This window comes from Manacus vitellinus, unplaced genomic scaffold, assembly GCF_001715985.3.
Source record: "Manacus vitellinus isolate BGI_N305 unplaced genomic scaffold, ASM171598v3 scaffold_13_pilon, whole genome shotgun sequence".
NCBI lineage: Eukaryota > Metazoa > Chordata > Aves > Passeriformes > Pipridae > Manacus > Manacus vitellinus.
The window spans coordinates 8,268,090-8,285,540 of NW_021938999.1; the positions used below are offsets into that span (position 1 = coordinate 8,268,090).

Consider the following 17,451-nt stretch of genomic DNA (forward strand, 5'->3'; position numbering starts at 1 on the left):
CATTTCATATGTTGGAAAACCTTAATGAGATCTTCTTTAATTATCAATACAAGTTTACTCTAACATTTCTAACTGTAGTATGGAAAAAGTAGATATCCATTGTAAATACAAAGTAGTGTTCCTAAAAACTATTATCAAGTTCACATATAGTCTAAAGAAACACATTAACCATCTCTTAAGAGCAGTCATATATCTTGTCTCATGCATAATCAAAGGAGCAAAAGACAAAACCAGTCCAAGAACCTACAGCTTTCTATCTGACAGTCTCATCATTTTACTAAATAACACTTTATCTCAAACTATTCTCTAATGAGAATTTGATATCTTGGTATCATTTTTATTAAGGTACTTCTCATCCAAACATTTTGGTTAAAAGAAAGGATATTAAGCACATTCTGTGAAGATGTTTACCTGGAAGCATTCTTCTTCCAGTGACCATCTTATAATGAAATAATATTCACCTTCAATTTCACTTACTGGCTCATTTCTAGCTAAACACTGACACTGATCTTATTTATTTCTTTAAGTTTATCTTACTGGTATTGTTTCCTTCTCATCCCTTGATTTTACTTACATTACTCCTTGATTCACTCCTAGAAAAGCTCAGGTTAAACACCAATGTGTAGGAAAGCACTATATTTATACTATTTTCTCTCAAAACACCGCACTAGGCTATTTCTTCAAACCAATTTCTCCAACACGCGTGGAAGAGCATTTCCATTATACAACTAATTGCAATAATGGAAAAACAAATGAAAGCTAGTTCTGCATTTAACTTCTCAGAATGACCTATCAGAAGATGTTTTATTGGGCTCTATAATGGTACAAACAGAAGCTACATGGAAGTACATTTGAAGGTCTAACTAGAACCATTAGAAAGGAGAATAAATTGAAGAATTAGAAGAAATGATTGAAAGAGGATGATCCACATCATCTATACCATTTATGACCCATATACTTTAAAATGAAAAGTCCCCATGAGATTCAATTACCCTACAATATAGGCCAATTTGACTAACATATCATTAAGCATGTATTTAATCATATTATTATATATATACATTAATCATATAATTACAACAGTAGGAAAACAATTTAAATAGTGTACTCAGCATACAAAACTTAGAAGGAAGTAAAATCAGGCAATGCACTCATGCTACAAATTCAAAAAAGAGAATTTCCCAAATGGAACACTCTATGATGAGAACTTCCAGGCCTTGAATAATTTTGACAAATGCACGGAACCATGGGACTATGCTCTGCATTACTTCAAAAACACAGCATTAACAAAATATATAAAAAGGAAAAAAAGGAAAAAAAAAACCCTCAAAGGCAGAAGACCAAAGAAAAAACTGACAGATTCGATACAGGAAATTAATGAGATGCCTTTGCTTTTACTACTCATATTTACACTGCTATTCTTAGCCTATACTTATATATCCTCATTTGTTTCAGGTAGTTCTGAAGTCAAAATAGCAAGTACCGTCAAATTAATTATTAATCAAACTGTGATATCAGATTCATTAATAAAATGTTCTCTAACCAAAAAAAAAGTCTTTAGATATCATTCTTACCTCTGTTACTTTGGGCTGAAGTCTTAAAACTTCAGGACTCATGCGTGGGATATCTATATGGATCTAATTAGACAAAGAGGAATACTGTAAAAGGAACCAACAGCACACTTTCTGAACAACACAATACTTAAAGTAATTCTGTTATTTTACAGTATTAGTTATAATCCTGTTGTATCATTATTTTTGGAATTTTTACTGTATTTCAAAACATACATCCAAAGCTTTAAGTCATTGTTAATCTATCAAAGAGGCAAAAGAAAAAAACATATACATTTGTATTCACATTTTAGGATCCTTACATCACAATTTTTTGCAAATTAGGGGCATATTGACAATGCTAATTACCTCAGGGTAATTACAAGTAAGCACATACTACTACTTCTATAACCTCATGTTCAACTGCCACTGTCATAGAATCATAGAATCTTCTAGGCTGGAAAGACCTGTAAGATCATCAAGTCCAAGCGTTCAAAGGTAAAAACAGAGTTTAACACCTATTTTAATATATTTGACAATCAAGAAGAGAGCACAAAAATACTAGGATTTCTAAATTTTTATTCCAAACTTCACAAAGGAGTTTTATGCAACAATCCTAAAGTGATAATTTTGGGCTCCATACACAAGTACCTTATGTTAGTGATGCTATATATTTCTTGCTACTAAATATCAGGCTTGAAGCTGAAAGAAAGATCTCAGCCTCCTCTTTGGGAAGGTTAAAGTAGTATTGTTTGGTCTATACTTAATGTTACAAATTATTCATTTCAATACCAAACTTGAAGATAACTTATCTGCTTATCTGGGTGGGGATAACAGTTTGACACCCCTATGTTTATTGCACATCATACACAGTTTCAACTTCCTAAGCAAAAGTATGGAGCCAGTAAAAAACAGTCACTGTTGTACTTTCCCTGTCTATCCTCACTCCTTTGAAGGAAGGTCTGAGCATGAGACTAATGATTTGAAAACACTACTAATCTTAAACAAAAAAACATGGCATCACTAAAGCTGACATAAAGAGAAACCCACTATTTCGAATTTCAGAATAAACTACTCCATATTTTTGCTTCTGAGATTTAGAAAAATTATTAGAGAGTTGTCTATCCAGCAAGATTAAAGAAACAGAGAAAAGCAGTAGCAAACGTCAAAAACAATCTCTTTAGGTTCTTTAGGAGTGTTCTGCAGGTAAAAGTCACTTCAATGGGTGTTCTACCTGTCTGTAGGTATCTTGGTGATTTTCATCATTTCTGGAATCATAGTATTGTTCAACAAATGCAAAATACTCTTTGCGTTTCCTTTGTAAAGTGCTTTCTCTTCGGTCCACATTTGCAGGAAGATAGCCCTGAAAAAAAACAGTGACATGAGGAGGATATTACTCTTTGCCTTGCATACAAAAAGCACTGCTGGCTTTTGATCACATGCGACATAATTAACTGACGTAGTGCCACATAGTCCTACACAGATCTGAATAATCCTTCAATAAACCATTTTTCTTATCAGTCCAACTGGTACAAAAGTTCAGATACAAATACCACATAGAATCACTAAAATGATGTTGACTTCCAGAGAGAAAAGTTCAAATAAATAAGTTCAGGTAAATATAATGCCATATGAGTTCTTTAATTTCTATGTGGCCAGTACCGGAGCAGGTCTATTAAATTTTTAAACAAAATGCATATTAGCTCAGTTGCCTTCAAATAGGAATTATATACATTAACAAATAAGTTTAAAACATGGTTAAACTTGTAACACAATGAAGTATTAATTCAAAAGCTTTAAAAACATTCTAGTTACATTATCTCACTGTTTCCAGTGAGGAAAAAAAAACAATTTCAAGCTTTCATTTCATCTCAGCAGGTTACTAAAAGTTTCATCACAGAAAATAATCAACAGTTAGTGGGTTCTTAGTTGTAAGAACACTTGATGTGTTTCCTTAGTTGTTTCCCAATAGCAATTTATAAATATTATCTTATTTTGCACATGGTATGGGCATACAAAGGAAGTTATGTTAATAGATCTGCAAGATCACACATTGTTGCATTAAGTATAGAATAGATCCGAATGGTTCTTCATTGAAGTAATTCATATATATATTTGAAAATCCCAATCTTTCTCCCCCCCAAAAAATTTAAAAATTCATTCTTATTTTCTTCTTTAGTCCAGTTTGATCACCCTCTGTAGTATCTCAGTCTACTTTTGATTTAAAAAACAAGCTTAGGATACTACTTCAGCATTTTACAAAATGTAAATGTTATTGAATGTTCAGCTTATATATAAAGTACACTTATTAGAAACACCATTATTCATGTAAATGGCTACCAAAAAGTTTCCTGAATATTCACAAACTAGTTAAAGCTTTCTTGTAAGCAACTTGCTTTCAAATGGTCAACACCGGCATCCCACAACACTGCAAAAAAGAAAGCCAATTCAAATTTAACCTACATGGCCATCCTAAATAAATACTTTGCATAAGATTCATTTTAAAGATGGATGGCTTTGAAAGAGATCTGGATATCCAAGACAATATAAGAAAAATATAATTATTTACTAGTCAAGTCAAATTAAAATATTTCTTGTCAACAATCCATAAGTTCCCCTTCCACAATAATAGCTTTCGCTATACTACTAATAATTAGTAAAATACAGAAATCAAACTTATGTCAGGTTTAAGTTTCATTAACAAAAATAACCTTCATAACATCAAAAAAATCCTATACTAAAAGTGCAGCAACATTTGCGCTCATACAACGAGCCACAGCCATCACAGGTAACTAATAAAAGAGCAGATCATGTTGACTGTCATCACACAGCACGTACAGGACAACCAGTGGATGAGTCCCAGTCAGCACGGATTTAGGAAGGGCAGGTCCTGCACTGGAAAAGGCTGCCCAGGGAAGTGGTTGAGTCACCATCCCTGGAGGTATTTAAAAGACATGCAGATCTGGCCCTTAGGGACATGGTTTAATGTTGGATTTGGCAGTGCTGAGTTCATGGCTGGAATCAATGACCTTAAAGGTCCTTTCCAACCTAAAAAATTCTATGATTTTATATTAAAGGCAGTTAAAATGTTATTCCTGTATACTTTAATTTCTGAGCTAATAATAACAACAGAGTAAGTGCAAACCATATTACTTTCCAGATAACTTAAGAGGTAATTGCTTTTGCAAAACCATATCTTTTAAGATATACTGGCTTGTGTCTGGTTCCAGGTACTTTAAACCGCATCACCTTCATTTTTGCCTCAAGACTCTATCTGACACTTAATATCCTGTCCCAATCTTTTGTATTAAGTTAGATATTGAATTCTGATGCCTGTTTATTCTCAACAGTTGGGGGGGGGGGTTCCCTGTAGGATATCTTAGTTGGTTGCATTAGAAAAGAATTCATTTGTGAGATCAGATGTGATTGTTTGAAGGACCCTGATACTTCCTCACTCAGTCTTTTTGCCATTATTCAGTTTCAAAGACTGAACTAACCTTTCAATTCGACATGTTGTGTTTGCTGTTCAGTTTACAAATTAGGTTTTATTTTTAACAGTTGGAAAGGCTTGCAACATATCATCAGTGAATAAACTCATGGAGAGTTTAATCCATTTATTCATTAATTTCCTCCAAAGGCTTTTGCAAACGTATCTTTAGTTTTGTTATTCAAAAGAGAAGTGAGCCTGGATAGTTCTGCTTGCTGTTTAGGTACAGTGAACCTAGCATTTTTGCTATATTTTAAAAACAAATCATGCAATTTTTATATATACTGTTACCAGCAGATATGCATAACATTAACAGATCCTATTATACTGATTTTCATATGCTTTCCTTTAAAAAATATATTCATCAAACATGTTAACATTATTAACCTGCTGGGTATGTAATAAATATCTCAGCTGATCAATTTCTTAAATCATTTTTAAAATTCAAATTTCTATGCTGATTCTACAAACAAGATAAATACCATCTGCCTCAGATACCACCAATTCCCTGAAAAAGTCTTAAGTTTGGGCTTTTTAAATAAGACTTTTGAATAATTCCAACACAAACATACCCAGCCTTAACTTAGCTCTAAACTATACTTTGGTTTCTTCAGTTTTCTGTCCTTTTTTTAGCATTGTAACCGATCTTTAATCAAAATGTCGCTTTTGATTTTTAAGAACACTTATTTCCCCAGGAGCTCCCAGAGCACTGTATGGAATCACAGAAAGGCTTGGGCTGGAAGGGACCTTAAAGATCATCTAGTTCCAACTCCCCCTGCCACAAGCAGGGACACTTTCACTAAACAAGGTTGCTCATAGTTCCATCCAACCAGGCCTTAAACACTTCCAGGGATTATCACACTACTCCTCACCTGGGACACACATTAATAATAGTTCAGTATTAGGTTACCATTAGAAAAAAGCATGGTGAAGCTTATGACCACAAAAACTGAAAGCACTTTTTCTTCCCCACTTGGGAAAGAAGATGAAAAAGATGTTGCCTTAGAGCATAGAAAAGTAAATGGCTCATCTTTGGGTTTCCAAAATATATCACATGAGGACCAAGTAACAGATAAGAAATCACGGTAAGACTTTCTTAGAAAAGCTGAGAACTTTCAAAGTATTGCCATTTGGAGGTACAAACAAATCAACCAATTAACCAAAGTCTTGTAGGTCTCTTATTAAAAAAGAAAAAATCCACTTAATTCTTAAAATACAAAAAAAGTAACCTGAAGACAGTTTTTTTGCAGAGGTATGACAAGACAGATCAAGTAAAGAATTGAACTGAAATAGATCCTGAACTGGAGTGGTTAAAGCAACAGAATGACGAACTCTATACTTAAGAACTCCTCTAGACCAGGAATCTGAGGAATACTAAAATAAAGTCAACTTAAGGAATTAAATCGAAGCTCATGGAAAGCCCATATTCTTACTAGAGAGCAAGAAGAGCTAGTTTACTTTATGTAAAAGTTATATTTTTAAAATTTGCATAATTCTTACTCTCTAAATCTCAGTGTCAGTCTTCTGATTCAGAACTTAAACTATTCTTATGCTTTAGCTTACTATGTTTCAAAGTCAAGTTTGAGCTAGCCATATTTTTTTTTAATTTGAGTATTTTAAAACAGGCATCCTAAACTTCAAGAGAAAAAAAAAATGCCCTTTTCATTACCAAAATCTCACAGACAACTTTGGAAACAGAACTAAAATACACTGTAAGCTCCGTGTTTAATTTCAATTACAGTAGGATATTTGAATATCCACCATTAAGCTGCATCTGCATTTAGCACTAGAAGGAACTAAGCTGCAAATTTAGTAGAACTCATCAGCAAGAGAGACTCTTTCAGTCACTGGAAATCAGTGTCAATCTGAAGTAAATACTTTGCATTCCCTACAGAATTATTCTATAAAAAGCAAAGCAGTTTAAGTCTACTCTCTGAAAAATTCAAGTGTTAAACTGGTGTGTGTATAATTCAGAATTTTAAACAGTTCTTAAATGCATGAAGATTTGCTGAGAAAGTGTCTTTCATAACCTCTGGAGAGTAGACAGAACAAGAGTTCTGTTTCTTTTTAATACAAACATCTTTGCAAGCCTTCTCCCAACCACAGGCAGACAAACAACAGCTAAAATGCACAACTGTTTGCCATCAAAAGTACTATAGCTTAAAAGGAAGACATGAAAAATACTTCTATGAGGAAAACACTGTATTTTTGCAGGAGAACCATTTTAATTAGAGAGCAAACACTGAGATTAAAAAAATCCTGTTCTCTAACACCAAACCCAGTTAATCACAGATTCCCACAAGCTTCTCTCCAATGCCCAACCAAAGCACCTCTGTGTGCTGCTCCACAGTATTTCAAGCTACTACCAAGTTACTACTACCTACTCTCAAGCTACTGCCATTGCAAAATCCTCTGGCCATTGGGCAAAGTTCAGAGAGCTCAGCCAGTCAAAGATTCACATTACAAAAATGTGATTAGCTTTTTAATTAGGTTGTCTCTCTGAACTGACTCACAGGTCTGACATCAAGAGAGCCAATGCCACAACTTAATTGACCACAGCAGTTTCGACTTGTTCATCCTAAACCACTATAGAAAAATCAGCCAAAAAACCTACAGATCCTATCAGAGCTTTTCCTCAGTACATTGTTAATCCTTTCTTGCAGTTGCTTTAATGTGAAGTCCAAATGAAGCCTTTCGTAGGACACTGATAGGCTTCGTTTCCTCTACTGTGTGCCTATTCTCAAGAAAACCGTAAGAATGTTCTTGTCTTTGAACTCTCCACCACTCCATCAGAACTGGTTGAAAGAGGCCTCTGTTATCACACAAGCCTTTCTTTCATAGAAAGCCAGGTTGAAAAATAAAGATATATAGCTGACATGATTTACTACTACTTCTCATCCCCCTCCTTTCAATTTGATAGGATAAGCCTGAAACTGAGCAAAAGAACATAACTTCCATTACAATTCAGCAACAGGGCACAATGTTTTCAACTATCACTAATGGATTATAACTCAAGCAAAATTATTTGCAATGCTTGAAAAAGCTATTATTACTAAATGCAAAGGAAGAATTAAAAAGAAATACAACTTACTGAAAGAAGCTTCCACGCAATTGGACGAACCTGTTTGGGAATGCCAGACCAACTCAATTTTCGCAGTTCATCTATTAAAAGAGAAATGTTTCATGAGAACCAAGGAATCTATTAATTAATATACACAGATATATTCAAATTAGCACAAAGGTTGTAACAACAATGATCATGTCTTCTTACAAAATCCAATGAAATCAGAAATATAGGGCAATCCTAATGACAATAAAATACTGGATAACTGCTATCCATAGGGATACCTCTGATAATTGGTACTGAGTGTGATAAGGTAACTTTCTGGAGTATTTCTCAGCATTAATTTTTAGTGTACATGCCTTACATTGTCTCCCTCGGCAACTTACTATATAAATGTATTATTCTCCCACTGTTTTTTGAGATACATATGAAGGGTACACACACATAAAGCAGTTGTAATACATTAGAGTATACACAAAATATAAGGAGCAGCAGCATATGCTTTCAAAAATATTAAAAGGTTCACAGTACTTCTGTACACTATGCACGGATGAAGGAAGCATGAAAGCATGCTCATACACATAACCCCAGGAAACGTGGTGGTATCACAATAAATTTCTCACTTATTCTTCATCTCAAGGAGTTGAGAGACACTGGAAGAATACAGGATGACCAAAGGATCAGTAATATTAGAAAAATATGACACTACTAGAGTTCATTGTGAACCAAAGTCTCAAAGAAACAATGAAAGCAGAACTTGTGCAGACTATAAATACAGATTAAGAGACAAACAGAACAGTAAGTCACAGGCTGGCACAACAAATATACTTCATCGTGAGTATGTTGTCACTGCAAATACAAGGATTAAACAGGAAAAAGACTCCAGCTGTGATGATCAAGCACAAGACGCCCAACAGGGACCCCCTGACAGCACCCAGTCACATAATTTTACCTTTTTTCCCATTATTTGATCTTCTTTTCCCACTACGCTTCTACTTCCTTTTCTCTGTCCCAATTTAACAAACCACTCCAATTACTTCTTGCCTGATGGTCCCAGCTTTGCTACAGCTATACCCAACTTTGCTATTTCTGAAATGATTACCTTCGCACCGTTGGTCTTGTAACACTGCACTTTCCAAAGTGGCCCCCGTGGCCACTCTCCACACAATGGCACTGTTCGGGCATTTCTCACACAATTCCCCCTTTACTACTCATGGAATCCCATAAGGTGCTATCTACAACTTCTGACAGCTTCTCACACTGTGGTTTGTTATGTACAGCAATTTCTCACATCATCTCTAGTAGTTCTACACACCCCAGGGAGTTTGCTCAGCCTCCGAGCAGCTTTGGTATTTGCTTGCAGTCCCACCATATCTGCAACAAGCTTCAATTCCAGCCATGATTTGATGTCAAGCAAATCCCCATGATACCAAGCACTAAATCATAAGTAACAGTATCACTGGTTATATTCTTCTAAGAGCCAAAAAGGCAGGAATCGAACAGAAGTAAAGGCAAAGTAAACATATAATATAAACAAAAGTAGAAAAATGGTATTTTGTATAGTTTATGAACAAAAACAACAAAAAAAGAGAATGTCTGCTGTAAGTAAACACATCTACAAATTATTTATGTATTTCTACTCCATCCCAGAACATGATAGATAGCTCCAGTTGGTTTAATAACAATGAAGGCCCCAAGTCTTTGAGAGCAAGTGATCTCCAACTGTGCATCATCCTGCTCCACTCCTCCTTGTGCAGTATTTATGAACAAGTGTGTTTTACTGGATCTGATCTATTTGTGTCACTGGTAGTCTGGCTGAAAGGAAACCGATCTTGTGCGTTAGTTTATTACTTTCTCAAGCAATCATTTGGGTAAAGTTTCAAGTTTTGGCTACTGTTACACACAACCATACCATTTACAAACTATGTAATTAGTATATGCAGAAAATAGAAAATAAGTTGCAACTCAAAAACTACTTTTATTATTTTCTATTAACATCAATTGTTCATTCTCAACTCTACACCCCACCAAACTCACTCTAATTTTTAACCTTTCTGAGGTTTTTTTCTCCTCCCTTAACGAAATAGCAATCTATGCACAAACATGGGTACCAAGCTTTAAAAGCAGGCCACGTAAAGAGAAGGGGGGAAAAAAAAGCATGAAACAAGAAAACATGCAAATCTACTGTCACAATCAGAAATGTGGAGCATGTGATTAAATCAGTAACAAATCATCTAGTACAAAAATTCTACTTACTCCTAAGTAACTCATTTAAGGCCAAACACAAGAAGTACACAGACAAATTGGAATACAGCTTATTCCAGTAAAGCTTTCTATCCTGTGGTGCTGCTGAGATTTCCTTCTATGTTCATAACCAAGCAAAGACAGTTTTGACAATGACAATTTAAATTATGGCACCATTGCAAATGAAATCTCTGCTTTGCATTTAAGCTAAATATAAACAACTGCTTGTAGGACTTGCTTGAGCTAAGGATTCATTCTTTGAAATTTAAAGAGAATGGAGAAATAATGTTGTTTTTCTGCAAGTTTCAAGAGAAATGAATTCACCCTTCTGATGTTATTCTGCAACAAACATACATTTCCTTTAGTTAGGGATAGCTTGGGCTGGCATGTAATTTCAAACAATAACACACATATCCTATGGGACCAGGTTTCAAAGGACCCTTGTTTCTGGAAGGAAATCTCAGCACTGGGCATGAAAGTAAAAACCAACGACAAAACATCTTTCTATTACAACATAACACTTACTTGAAACAGATCCTCTAATTATCCATAATGCGGCATTTGGGAGCGAATACGTCCCTACATTCTTCTATGCTGAACACAAATATTTATATTCCTCTGCCATTGCCTTATCCTCTCTGAGTGCTCTTTTAATACCTAGATTGTCTGCTGGGCCTACAGAATCTTTGGCAATGTTCCTTCTCCCAAAATATTGGAGAAAAAGCATTTAAAGCTTAGTTTTATATGTTTTCAAAGTTGTTTCTCAAACTCTCTTTTAGAAATGCTTCCACGCATTTGGCCTGACAGGGTTTATATTCTGCTCTACTCTCCTTATTTCACATAGAACTTTACCTTTGGACTGTATTTAATAACCTATTGTATTTGATAACCTCCTCTGCTCTGTTGTCATGTCATCCAGGATGAACTTTCCAGGTCTGAACTTTCTCAAGGTTTCTGTTTCTGGTTTTGCTTTTGTTAAGTGGTACAGTAATTGCTTTCAGGACAGAAACTGTTAGACGGACATATGATTGCACATTTGAGAATTAAGAATCTAGAATTAAGTAAATTCTATCACAAACCATTAGCCCTGGGTATGTGATAATTCTACTTCTTCACATTGACTGATGCCCTAAATCACAGACCTCAGTGATCCTTCCAGTATCTCAGACTATTCCAAAAAATCACACAAAATTCTGGTTCTAACTTTTCACTACAGTGAGCTCAACTAGCATTTTGCCAGTGACAAAAAGCACACAATAAAATTGAAAGAGGTTATGCAAGAATTCTTATCAGGTGCAGTAGCAAACCTCAAAAGCACAGTCTGACCCTTGCATGTCACTGTTGTTAAAGCATCACTTCATGTTATGCTTTCCTCTGATGGTTCATCACCAAAAAAAGAGGAAAGAAAACAAGGAACCCTGTCCTTTCCAACAACAATTACAAAAGCAGGGTAAAAGTCATGCCTAGAAGACTTAGTCTAACATTGCTACAGTAAAAAATAAAAATTATTCTGATGATAAGAGAGAGAAGAAAATATTAAAGCATATACACAGAGTACCACTTTAGATATACCCAAAAGACTGTCAGTGAAGCTAAATTCTAATGATGCTGTTAAAATACATTAATCACACGTACATTTTATTTGACATACAGAGCTAACTTTTATAGAAAGTGTATCTATTACTGTTTTTAAAGTGGGCTTTATTCTTAGAAATGACCTATCAGGTGACTTCATAAAAATCAAATGATAACCCAAAATTGAAATACTTGCGTTCCAGTTCTCAGGTTACATATAAGACACAGTGTTAAACAAAAAAAGAGCTGGGATTAAATCATTCTGACATTTTTATCTCATAATTAAAATACTAAATTCATAGAATAGTTTAGGTTGGAAGGGACCTTTAAAGGCCATCTAGCTCAGCAACCCTGCAATTAGCAGGGACATATTCAACTAGATCAGGTTGCCCAGAGCTCCTGACCTTGAATGCTTCCAGGGATGGGACATTCACAACTTCTCTGGGCAACCTGTTCCACCACCCTCACTGTAAAAAATTTCTTTCTTATATCTAGTCTGAATCTACCTTCTTTCAGTTTAAATCATCACCCCTTGTCATATCAAAACAGACTGAAAAAAATTCTGTCCCCATCTTGATTATATGCTCCCTTGAAAGGCCACAACATCTCACCAGTGCCTTCTCTTCTCCAGGCTGAACAATTCAGGCTTTCTCAGTCTGTCTTCACAAGAGAGGTGGTCTAGTTCAATGGTCATCTTCACAGCCCTCTGTACTCACTCCAACAGGTCCACGTCTCTTTTTTTCTGAGGACTCCAGAGCTGGATGCAGTACTTCAGGTGGGGTCTCACCAAAGTGGAGTAGAGGGGAAAAAGGGGAGAATAACCTCCCTCAACCTGCTGGCCATGCTGCCTTTTATGCAGCCCAGGGCACATTTGGCTTTCTTATCTGGTCAGCCTCTCATCCACCAGTACCTGCTCCCTGTCCCTCTCCCTGGTTTACTGCCCAAATCCCTTCATCCCCCAGTCTGTATTGATATTGAGGGTTGCGCCAAACAAGGTTCAGGACCATTCACTTGCCTTTGTTGAAACTGATAACATTCCCATGATCCCACTCCTCCAACTTGGACAAGTCCCTCTGTATGGCATCCCATCCCTTAAGAGTGTCAACCACACCACTCAGTTCGGTGTCATCTGCAAATCTGCTGAGGGTGCACCTGATCCCATGGAATATGTCACTGATGAAGACATTGAATAGCACCGGTCTCAGTGCAGACCTGAGGGACACCACTCATCACTGATCTCTATCTGAACATTGAGCCATTGGCCACTATTTTCTGGGTGCGATCATTCAACCAGGAGTCCACCTCTCTCCAATTTATAGAAGGATTTTGTGGGGCACCATGTCCAAGGTTTTAGAAAAGTTCAAATACATGACATCTGCAGCCTTCTGTTGTCTACTGATGTAATCACTCCATTGCAGAAAGCCATAAGATTGCTCAGGAAGGGCTTGCCCTGGGTGCACCCATGCTAGCTGTCCCAAATCACCTCACTGTCCTGCATGTGCCTTCACAGAGCTTCTAGGAGGGTCTGTTCCATGATCTGCCCAGGCACAGAGGTGAGGTTGACAGATTGGTAGTTCCCAGGGTCCTCCTTTCTACTCTTTTTAAAAATTGGTGCAATGTTTCCCTTTTTCCAGTTACCAGGGTCTGCCATGACTTTTCAAATATCATTGGAGAGTGGTTTGGCAATGACATCAGTCAATTCCCTCAGGACTAGAATATACCTCATCAGGTCCCATAGACTTATGTATCTTCAGGTTCCCCAGGTGGACAGAACACAAGCCTAGGCAAAAGCACAGGTTTGAGGAAGAATGGCTGGAAAGCTGCCTGGCTGACAGCCAGCTGAACATGAGCCAGCAGTGTGCCCAGGCAGCCAAGAAGGTCAGTGGCATCCTGGCTTGTATCAGCAATAGTGTGGCCAGCAGCACCAGGCAAGCGATAGTCCCTCTGTATTCGGTACTGGTGAGGCTGCACCTGAAATCCCATGTTTAGTTCTGGGCCCCTCACAACAACAAAGTCATTGAGGTGTTGGAGCAGGTCCAGAGAAGGCAACAGAGCTTGTTAAGGGTCTGGAGCACAAGTCTTATGAGGAGCAGCTGAGGGAGCTGGGAGTGTTGAGCCTGGAGAAAAGGAGGGTTGGGGGGGGGAGGCGGGGACCTTATCGCTCTCTTTAAGTACCTGACAGGAGGCTGTAGCCAGGTGGGCGTCAGTCTCTTCTCCCAAGTAATAGGGCAAGAGCAAAAGGCCTCGAGTTGTACCATGGAAAGTTTAGATTGGATATGAGGAAAATTTTCTTCACCAAAAGGGTTGTCAAGCACTGGGACATGCTGTCCAGGGAAGCGGTTGAATCATCATCCTTGGACGTATTTAAAAGAAATGCAGATGTCATGCTTGGGGACATGGTTTAATGGTGGAGTTGAACTCAATGATCTTAAAGATCTTTTTCAACTTATATGATTCTATGATTTTCTTGCAGTATGAGGCACTTTGCTCCTCCAGTCCCTGTCTTGCAGTCCATCCACTCAGGAAGTGTGGGAAGAGAGGTTGCCAGTGAAGACCAAGCCAGAAATTCTGTTGAGTACCTCAGTCTCCTCCTCATCTGGCAAGACCGGTTTGCCAGTCTTGTTCATAAGGGGGGGTTCACTTTCTTTGACTTTTCTGAGTAACATAGCTGTAGAAGCCCTTTTTTTGCATTTCTTGCCAAGTCCAGCCATGCTTTGGCCTTCCAGACCTCCACCTTACACAACAAGGCAGTATTCCTATACTCTTCCCAGGATACCTGCCCCTGCTTCCACTGTCTAAGTTCTAGCCTGTAAGCTGCGACAATATCACAATTTTTTATCCAATTTTCTTTAGCTTTTCTTTCAAACACCTCATTTTTCCTTTTTCCTCCCATGTTTCCTACTGAATATTTAACTTTCCCACCAAGAAGTGCTAAGTACATGCACATTTTACAGTACCTTGCAATAGAAAATCCATTTGAGGCTGAATTTTCTCCACATAACACATGATAAAAACTTTTTTTTTTAAGTTTCACATTGAGCCAATATATAGCACACAGCATGCTCAAGGGAACAAAGAGTTAGAAGTTAATTTGTTTAGAGCACAAGAGCTACAAAAACATATGAAAAGCCTGGCAGAAATCAGGAGCTTAAGAGCAGGAAAGTCCACAAAGATGTCACATAAAGAAAAAACTATTTGAATACACCTCTAAAAACCTTCTGTCCAAGAAACAGAAGCAAATGAGACTTGATACAAGATTGTTAGAAAACAGGTACAATATTCTGTTATAAAACAGCCTTAACATGATAAGAATCAGGACAAGATGTAAGCTCACACAACATCCAGTGCTCAATCCTTCCTGGCAACCAAGAAAGTTGCTGCCTGAGTGTCAGGCCTTAAGAGCTGCCACCAGCCCCATGTGGCTCCTACTGTCAGAGAAGTTCAAAACCTGGAACCCATCTCAGAGCTTCAAAGAGACTGAAGAGTTCTCACTTACATCCACAGATGTCAGATCTTCACAAAGAGGAGGTAGAGAGAGAGAAGCAGACTGGAAAACAAAGCACTGCTTGTCTAACTTCTGTCAGTTTTCTACATGAGGAATCTGTTCTCTTCAACCTGTCCCACCAGCACGTTTTCATTTCCTTCCTCATCTGAAAATTTTTTGCCTTCCTCCCCTTAATATGTGTCATTATTCCCATGGATTCACAAAATTAAAGGATGAATGGCAGCTAATGGAAAGAGATGCCAAAAATAACTTGTTTATTTGAGAGTTTTGTTTGGGGCTATTTATTTGTTTGTTTTGTTGTTTGCAGTTTTTTTAATACTCACAGCATCTATACTCACAATGTCATGGACACATCTTTTTTTTCCCAAATTAGACCTTGGCTATTAGACTGTTCAATTTTGGTTTTTAATAAAGGCAAATAGGAAAGAATGAAATTAGAGGAAAATAAGGAACAAATCTAAAGGTACCACACTTCTGCTCTGTAGGGTACAAATAGACTCCAACCACACAGTAAGTTTATTAACTTCTATTGCATAGAATGCAGTAGTATGGAAGTACAGATGAGAAAGTTTCACACTTGGAAACTGCTGTGTTGTAAAAACGCACTTGACTATGTATGTCTACCTCACAGTTTGCAATGCTTTAAACTGAGGTGTCAGAAAAAAATTCATCCTCAATCAAGACATTAAGAATAGCAATGAAATGTGCTTGTACTTACATTTGAAACTTGACCTCTATTGATTACCTAATTAATCATTAAACTATTTGTCAGTGGTTGAAGTATTACATTCTCCCTAGTCAAAGCATAATTTTAATTTATTGTTATTAGAGTAATTCCTTCCCTTGTAGATTTCCCAAGGAATTAGACATCCCAGTTATGAGCTGGAGAACATGCTCCCAAGCACAGGATTTCTACAAAAAAGTTTTAATAACACCTACAAATCATACACACACTTTCAATCAAAATAGCACTGCAAAAATATCTTCACTTCACTACAACTAATATTTTCTTAAAATTCCAGAAAAATTATTTTGAAAATGGGCAGTTGTAAAACATTCTAATTACAGACATGACCACTTGTTAAAAATGTGAGCACAGAACAAGTTGAAATTAGGCAGATCCAAAAACAGTATTTGTAAAATCCTGTCTACGAACTCTGTCCCAGACTGAAAGGATACTTTCTGAAGAAACAGCTTGAACCTCAATTGTTACTCTGTCTTTCAGTTGTCTTATTATTTGATATAATACTGTGACCAATGAGTATGAAAATCTGTACAAATCCCCCTAGATTTTAGACAAAAAGTAACTCAATTTGCTTGCACTAGCCAACTATCACTTCTGCTAAGGAGACAGTAGTTACTTTTCACAGAAACATTGTTTGGTTACGATATCTTATTATGAAGGCATAATGTGGTAGGAAATTGCTTCAAATTGATACAATTAATTTAATTTTGGAAAAATTTCTTTTATCTAGCTTACTACAATACATTTAGATATACATTTCCTCTCTGAAGAAAAAAATGTTTAAAGAAATTATTCTAACAGAAATCTTAGGGTAGTATCCTTTTACTGCAGTAGATTTAAAGATTCCTCATATTTCATAAATATTTCATGGGGTATTTTACAAAGAAAACATTAATTTACCAGCCTTTTAACCCCACGAGCAATTACTAGAGCTATTAACCACTACGCCTAAAATACATTAGGGCAAACAACCAAGTCTACAAGTATTTTTCTTGGAACTACAAGCTTATAATTCTACCCATTACAAATAAATAAAAAATATGTCAAGAAATATTAGAGGAGTTCAAAATTTCTCTGTATGTATTATTCATTTCTGATACAGCTGTTATTTCATTGAGATCACTGTAAATGGCTACATGAAGTGATGGCCTGCATGAACAACTCCACGACAGATGTGATAAACTAGATTTACATGTTTTATGTTCCTATAACATAAATTCCCTGGATATTTTAACTATACAAAGCTGGAAAATTCTTTCAAGAGCACAGATGCACAGAACT

At 36.5% G+C, this 17,451-nt stretch overlaps 1 protein-coding gene across 2 annotated transcripts in view; it reads right to left on the bottom strand.

Annotated features, from left to right (window-relative positions):
* The window catches only part of TBC1D22A (TBC1 domain family member 22A), a 155,391-nt gene that overhangs the window by 125,938 nt on the left and 12,002 nt on the right, over positions 1-17,451 (bottom strand). For both annotated transcript variants that reach the window (XM_018068010.1, XM_018068011.1), the window contains exons 5-7: positions 8,129-8,199; positions 2,785-2,913; positions 1,575-1,637 (exon numbers count right to left, since the gene is read on the bottom strand). In XM_018068010.1, coding sequence (XP_017923499.1) covers positions 1,575-1,637; positions 2,785-2,913; positions 8,129-8,199 — 263 coding nt within the window. The remainder of the gene's footprint in view (positions 1-1,574; positions 1,638-2,784; positions 2,914-8,128; positions 8,200-17,451) is intronic.